General features: G+C 51.9%; 1 protein-coding gene across 5 annotated transcripts in view; it reads right to left on the bottom strand.

The window, feature by feature from the left end:
- Positions 1 to 275: 275 nt before the first annotated feature.
- CCDC40 (coiled-coil domain containing 40) overlaps positions 276 to 7,201 on the bottom strand; it is a 43,251-nt gene continuing 36,325 nt past the window's right edge. For all 5 annotated transcript variants that reach the window (XM_059908671.1, XM_059908674.1, XM_059908672.1 and 2 more), the window contains 4 exons: positions 6,900 to 7,020; positions 3,811 to 3,999; positions 2,136 to 2,294; positions 276 to 1,067 (listed from right to left, as the gene is read on the bottom strand). In XM_059908671.1, coding sequence (XP_059764654.1) covers positions 822 to 1,067; positions 2,136 to 2,294; positions 3,811 to 3,999; positions 6,900 to 7,020 — 715 coding nt within the window. In that variant the 3' untranslated portion in view covers positions 276 to 821. The remainder of the gene's footprint in view (positions 1,068 to 2,135; positions 2,295 to 3,810; positions 4,000 to 6,899; positions 7,021 to 7,201) is intronic.

The following is a 7,201-nucleotide window of genomic DNA, read 5'->3' as shown; positions in this document are numbered from 1 at the left end:
ACAGCAAGAAACCAACACAACATCGTAAGGCAATTATACTCCAATAAAAATTAATTAAAAAGAAAAAAAAAGGAGAAAGCTTTCCAAAACGACATACAAAAGCCGGACCCTGTGACCTTGTCAGGTGGAACCAGGCACAGAAAGCCCGGCGCAGCGGTGTCAGAGCAGGATTGAGGGCTTCCTCGCTTCTTTGTGGGTTTTGCATTTCTGAAATGTTTTAGAATAAATACAATTTTCTCTCATATTAAGAAAAAAAGTTTTATTTTTCTGCTGAAAGTTTAAAATTACTTTGTAGAACATTTTCCCTTTAAACTGCAGAGAAGGCATAGGTAGCAGGGGCTCAGGACTGAGTGTGGGGGGAGGAGCCCTGGCTGGAGGAGGGGGCGGGACAAGGGGGCAGACAAGGAGGTCTGTGTTCATGCACCTGTGTGGTCTTATCTCAGGCATTAGGCTTCCAGACGCAGCCAGGGGTTCACATCCCCCTGGACTTGCTCCTGTAAGCTGGGAATCTGGATTTAACCCAAGCTGGGAGTGGGGGCAGGAGCAGAGACCTGGGTTTCCAGTTTTACTTGGAGGAGTAAGCCCAATGTGGGAATACGGGTTCGCGTTCACTGACGCTGCCTTTGCAAGCGGAAGACTCACCGAAATGCAACTGGAAACGCTGGCATTTGACTTGGTTTAAACTGCTGGGTGGGTAAAAAAAAAAAAATTCCTACAATGCTGGCCTGTCTGTTTCTCTTAACTGGTGTCTCTGAGGGTAGAAAGATTTGAAGTCCCTGATGATACACAAAACTGATCTCCTCCTTGGGGTAGGGCACTCTCTAGGGCCCGGATGACTCCAGCCTGTTGCTGATGGACCGGCTGACCTTGAGCAGGGCCTCCTGGAACTGGGGGTACTCGTCCTTCACGTGGTGGAGGATGGTGCTGATGCTGGCCAGGCGGTCGTCCAGCCGCTTGAGCTCTGCCAGCAGTGATTGCTTATTGCGGAGCAGGAAGCTGTACCGCCCGTCCTTCACGGCCTGCAGGTGCTTGAGGCGTGACTGCAGGGCCACGAGCGTGGAAAGGTTCTTGGGTGGGACAAGAGACCCCGTGTCAGGCTATGCACATTAAAAAGAGGACACCCACTGGGCTGGCATGAACTCCAACTCAAGGACATGCCAGAGGAGAACTTTGCAGGAACGAACAGCTGAGGGTGCCGAGTCTCCAGATCCAGGCAAAGAGGCTGACATGCATGGGGTGGAGCCTGGACCCTCCCTCACCCGCCGTCCAACCTGCCAGGTGCCAGGCCCGGCGCCCACCACTCCCATCTCAGCTGGTCAGGCCCCAAACCCTGCAGCCCTGCTTGACCCCTCTCTTCTGCTCACACCACCACATCCAATCCAGCAGGAAATCCCACTGGGGCGACTTTGAAATTATATGCAGAATCTGACGGCTTCGCACTAGCCCCAGCCTACCCCTGTTCCGTGCATCCCCATCCTCCTTAAGTACCATGATGGCCTCAAACAGGTTCCCGTGTCCACTCTTGGCCCTCCCATTCCATACTCAACATCAGAGCCAAGCGATCCCGATAACCCCAAGTTACTCCTCCCCTCCCCCAACCCCCTCCCTGAGGGAGAAGCCCATAGTCATAGTGGTGCACCCCCAAGCTGTACAAGCCCAGGGGCCCTTGGGCAGTCTCCAGCTCCTGCTGTACCTGGCTGCCCCCCTACCTGGGGGTGCTCACTCCCTTGCTCCCTGCAAGTCTTGACTCCAATGTTGCTTCCCCTGTGTGGCCATCTCAGACCACCCTACTCACAAGTGCAGCCCCCATCCACCCGATGCTCCTTCTCTGCTCCCTGTTTCTCCGGAGTATCTATATCACCATCAGATATATGGTATTTTTTTTCTTATTAGTTTTGTTTATCACCTGCCCTCCCGCCCTCAGAAGGAGGGCAGGGATTGTCACCTTTTCTATTCTAGTCTGTTGCCCTGGCACCCAGGACAGTGCCGGCCCATGGAGACTTCATGGGAAACGTGAGGTGGAAGACAGTAGCAGGCAGTGCTGTGACCAGCCTGGGCTTAGCTGGGCCAGAACAGGCCTTGCTGCTGGGTTCCTGTGGCCCTGGTGGCCCTGGTGGCCCTGGGGACTTGCCTACCTGTCGCTTGAGGGCTGCCAGCTGGTACAGGTCAGCTTCGAGCTCGTCGGCCTTGGCCTGCATCCTTGACAGCTGCTCCTGTTTCTCCAGGAGGGAGTCACTCACGGATTTTTGAGTTTCTTCCAGTTCTAGGATGGTTTGGGTGCACTCCTCGGTGGCCTGGGGGGTTAGACAGGAGCATCCTGGGACCCTGCCCACCGGTTATTCAGCCGACAGAGCAGAGTCAGGCTGGGAGGACCCCCAGGACCCTCTATGCACATGATCCAGGAGGATTCCCAAAGAGGGGGTGCAGGAGAGTATTGGGGGTGGGGAGGCCAGCAAGGGAGCCCTGGCCGGACCCTCTGTGGGGTGGGGCGGAGAGGAGTCCGTCACCAAGCTGGGCAGAGGAGGCCCCTGGGGAGCCACGAGGGGTCGAGAGGGATGGACGCCAGGAGTGGCCAACGCGACAGAGAAATGCACAAACCAGGCCCGGAAAAGGCCCCTCTGCGCCTCCAGTAACATCCAAATGAGCAGTTGGATCAAGTCTGTCATTTTCGGCTACCTTCCGTCATACAGGACTCCCCCTACAGGGGCTATTCCAACATTCTCCATTCAGTCCTCTGGGTGATGCCACGAGGTGAGGACCCATTTCACAGGTCAGTAAACAGAGGTACAGAGAGGTCGGACAACGTGCCTGAGCCATGAGTGGAAGAGCAGGGCTGGGACCCATGGTGGGGCTCCGAGGCCGCTTTCTGTCTCATGTAACCCTTGCCTCTCAGGGAGGGGTCACTGCTCCTATCTCCACTGGCAGACGAGGAAATTCAGGCATGGAAGGTTTCTATACGCACTGAGGCCACATAGCTGGTCAGCAGGGGCTGAGGGAAGTCTGAGCCCAGAGCCCAGCCTGGTGATCACAAAAGGAGGGGGCACTGGGGCCATACAGCTGGTCCCCGCTCAGGGCAGGGCACACACCACATGCTCAGTCGATGTGGCCTGGTGGATGGGGACATGGGCTCGAGTGGGTGCCCTCCACGTTCCCACTGGCCCATCCCCAGCACCCACTTGGGGTCAGTGACACAGGGACTCGTGCCCTTCACCAGCACTCCATACTTCCCTGATGCCATTTCTGTTAGGCAGGAAGGTGGAGAAATAGGGCCACCTCCAGTCCTAAGCTGCACCCTCCCTATATAGATCTTCTGTTAAACCCAAGACAAACTCCCAAAGAGAGCCCCTATCAGAGCAGGACGTTAGGGGCACTCGGGAAACACCTACTGATCTGGCACCCACTGTAACTTGACCCAGAACCAGCACGTGGGGTGTAAGGCTCAGGCTTTTGTCCCCAGCACAGAAGAAAGCAGCTTGTCTGATTCTGCACCCGAGCTCCTTCCATCCCCCCAGCCCCCACTGTCACTTCTCTGTCTCCTAAAACAGCCCTGACACAGCAGCTGTGACCATAGCTCTGGGAATGAGGGGAAGAAGAAGAGGCGGTGAGGCAGGTGGGGCAGGGAGGGACCCACCAAGAAGCAGGCAGGAAGGACAGAGTGAAATCGCAGCCCAAGCTGGGGAAAGTACATCAGAAATACGGCCCTGGCCAGTGATGTCTGCACGCCTGCCAGCGGGGCTGGTGACACAGGCTGAGCACCTGTGGACAGGTGGCCTGCAGCATGGCCCCTTCCCAGTCGCTCGGCTCCCCTACCTTGTGAATGTCCCTGATCTTCCGTCTCAGCTCGGTCTGCTTGTGGTGGAAGTCTGTGCGGGTGAGCAGATTCTTGTCCATCTTGCACTGCCTCTCGGCCCGGGTGGAGACGGTCTCTCTGCGGGCGACAGCCAGCTCCATGTCCCGGACCATCTTCTCCTGCTGCTTCAGCAGTTGGCCGTGCTTGACCTGGGTGCACAGGGCAGAGGGACCTCCCACCACATCCAACTGAACCATCAGGGAACCCACAAGGGTGATGTCCCCAGGGGAGAAAGGAACCTGGGGGCTTAGTCAACCGGTCAGAGTGATTTAAGGTCCATGTAAAGAACACCAGGCAAACAGGGCAACACTGAGGAACCATCAGAGACCAGGGCAGGTGGGGCGACATGAGGACAAGATGTGGCCCGGGGCTGGGTCCTGGAGCAGAAGAAGGACATTAGCCAAAAAAAACGGTGAACTCTGGTTAGAATTTGTAGTTTGGTTAACTGTATTGCACCAAGGTTAATTTCCTCATTAGGAAAAACGCACAGTGGCTTTGTGAGATGGTGGCGTGAAGGGCCTATGGGGCCTGGGGCTGGGGGCTGGGTCGTGGTGGGAGCCGGGCCACGAGGGGCGCCAGGGAGCTTTCTGCAGGGGTGGACGTGCTCTACGTCTCCACGGGGTGGTGGCTGCATACGTGTGCACTGGACATTTAAAATAAGTTCATGTTACTGCATGTAAGTTGTTCCTCAATAAAGTTGATTCAAAATAACAAAAGGATAGACAGGCAGGAATCCCCAAGTTAAGTTAGGAGTGGTGGTGGGACGCCTAGCCCACGAGGTTTAAAACAGAGCAAGAGTGACAGTAACCAAATGCTCTGCGCTGGCGCGAGCCCGTCAGAATAACTGTCACAGCAGAGCAGAGATGCAGGACAAGGATGGCATCCTCATCTCCATCTATGTGATCAACGTGGCCGTTCAAATCAGTGAGAGAAGCACAGATCATCTGATACATGCTGCTGGCATAACTCACTCCCCAGCAGAGAGAAAATAGAGATGGACCCCTATTCACAACATACCCCCAAACAAATTCCAGGTGGCTTCAAGATCTAAGTATGTGCAAACAATTGAAAAAACTCAGGAATCTGTTTGTGTAACCTCGAGTTGGGGAACCTCCTTAACAGTACAGGAGACCCAGGAGCCATACAGGAAAAGACTGATACACAACTAAACACTAAACACATTCTGAGCGGAAAGAGACCATAAAAAAAATGTGTAAAGGCAAGCAGTAGACCAGAGGTAACGTTTAGAATAGGTATTAAAGACAGGGGTTATTAACCCCAATATACAAGGAGGTCCTAAAAATTGCTAAGAAATAAGAAACAGGAAAATCAGGCAAAGATATAAACAGGCAACCTCCCGAGGAGGAAACGCCAAAACACACACACACATATACACACAGGCACACGCGTGTGCTCAGTCCCCCACGTGTAAACCAGCAACGCAAATCCACTGAGAAACCCCTTTTCATGCAGTGGGTTGTCAAATATTATAGACCGATAAACAAATGAGTGACTTTAGCAAAATCACAGGAACAAAGTCAATGTACAAAAGTCCATTGTATTTCTGTACCTTAACATTGAGAAACTGGAATTTGAAAATTTTAGAAAGTACCATTTACAATAGCACCAGAAAACACGAAACACTTAGGTATAAATCTAACAAAACATATGCAAGACCCGAATGCTGAAGACAAAAACACTAACAAGGGAAATCAAACAAGACCAAGTAAATGGGGAGACAGATACACCTGCTCATGGGCTGGAAAACTCAGCAATGCTAAGGTGTCAATTCTCTCTAAATTGATCTGTAGCCTCAAATCCCAATCGTGATACCCGCAGGAACTTTTGTAGAAACTGACAGGCTGATTTTCAATGTTTTTGGAAAGGAAAAAGATATTGAATAGACAAGACAATTTTGTAAAAAAGAACAATGTTGGGGGAATCACATTGGACAGAGCCACAGAAATCAAGACCGTGTGGATTTGGGCTCTTGGATCAGTGGACACAGCAGAGGGCCCAGAAACAGACCCACGAAAACAAATATGGTCACTGATTTCCACAAGGATATCATTGTAACAATTGTTTATAGTGACAAAACAACAAACTGGAAACAATCTGAATCTTCACATCAACCTAGGAATGTTTCATTAAATTCTGTTATATCCATAGTATAATCTGCAACTGTTAAAGAAAGATAATGTCTGTATTACTTTTTAAAAAAATAAGTTGCTGAATTATATGTACTATTTTTGTTAAGGAAAACAAAACAAAACAAAACCACAACTAGGAGGGAAGGGGGCGGTAGCCCCATCCGTCCATGTATGTGTGTGTGTGTGTGCACGTGCCTGTGTGGGTGTAAGCTCTGTGGTAGAGGGTTTGACCTGCTGCAGCTTCTGCGGTTTGAAAAGTCAGTTAAATGGAGTGTTTTTTTAAAAACTTATCAGCGGTAGATGCATTTGATCAGAATTCCTCTGGACTCAATAGCTAGCGGGGTTATTATTAACCACGTAATTGTAAAAGTGATGTCACATTTGTTTTTATTACCTGCTCTCATTTGTATCCTTAAGGCCCTGAACCTTTGGCTCAGTGACAGCCTGTGATTTAATTACCAGCCTTTTCTCAAGGGAATGAAATCCAGCTAAAGATGACAGTAGAGAGAAAACATGGCTCGGAAGGAAAAGGTGGGTGTGTTCCTTGAACCCTTTTACTGAGTGAGAGTCTTTCTGGTCCAACGGTGGGATACATCTCACAAATGGGTCATGAGATTGGGGGTGGGGGGCGTGTCACAGCCAGCGTTTAAAAATACTGGAGTGCATTGCTTGCACAGACTGAGGGTAAAATAGTAGTTCATGAATACTGTGCAGACAGCTGTGTGTCCTGTAATCATTTCGGTGCAGTAAGAACAAGAATTGGACAGGCCCTGATGCAGGAGGTCGGCAAGGGGAACAGCGAGTTTCCTTGTGCTTGGGCTGCAGTCTGCTGTGCCTGAGTGGTTTCCTCCCAGGACCCCGAGCTCCCAGGCTCCCCACACCTCCCTCCTCCCACCCACCTTCATCCTGTGGATCTCGGCCTTCATGGCCCGGATCTCTGTCTGGCCCGTCTCGGAATCCACTGAGGCGCGCATCTCTTTTGCCAGTTGGATTTTTTTGTCCCAAAGCATGATCTGGTGTCTTTAAGGGAAGGAGAGGCAGTGTAAGAGCTGGAGAACGAAGGGGTTTTCTTTCTGATGCTTCGGTGAGCGCTGTGTGCTGTGCTTGGGGCGGGCTCCGAGCACAAGGAGCAATGTCTGTAATGGGCTACGGGAGACCCTCGCCTTCCCATCCATGAGGGGCGGCCTCGCCTAGCAGGTGG

The sequence above is a fragment of the Balaenoptera ricei genome, chromosome 20 (genome assembly GCF_028023285.1).
Source record: "Balaenoptera ricei isolate mBalRic1 chromosome 20, mBalRic1.hap2, whole genome shotgun sequence".
Classification (NCBI taxonomy): domain Eukaryota; kingdom Metazoa; phylum Chordata; class Mammalia; order Artiodactyla; family Balaenopteridae; genus Balaenoptera; species Balaenoptera ricei.
The sequence above is the reverse complement of the archived record's forward strand: the minus strand, read 5'-3'. Positions and strand labels throughout refer to the sequence as shown.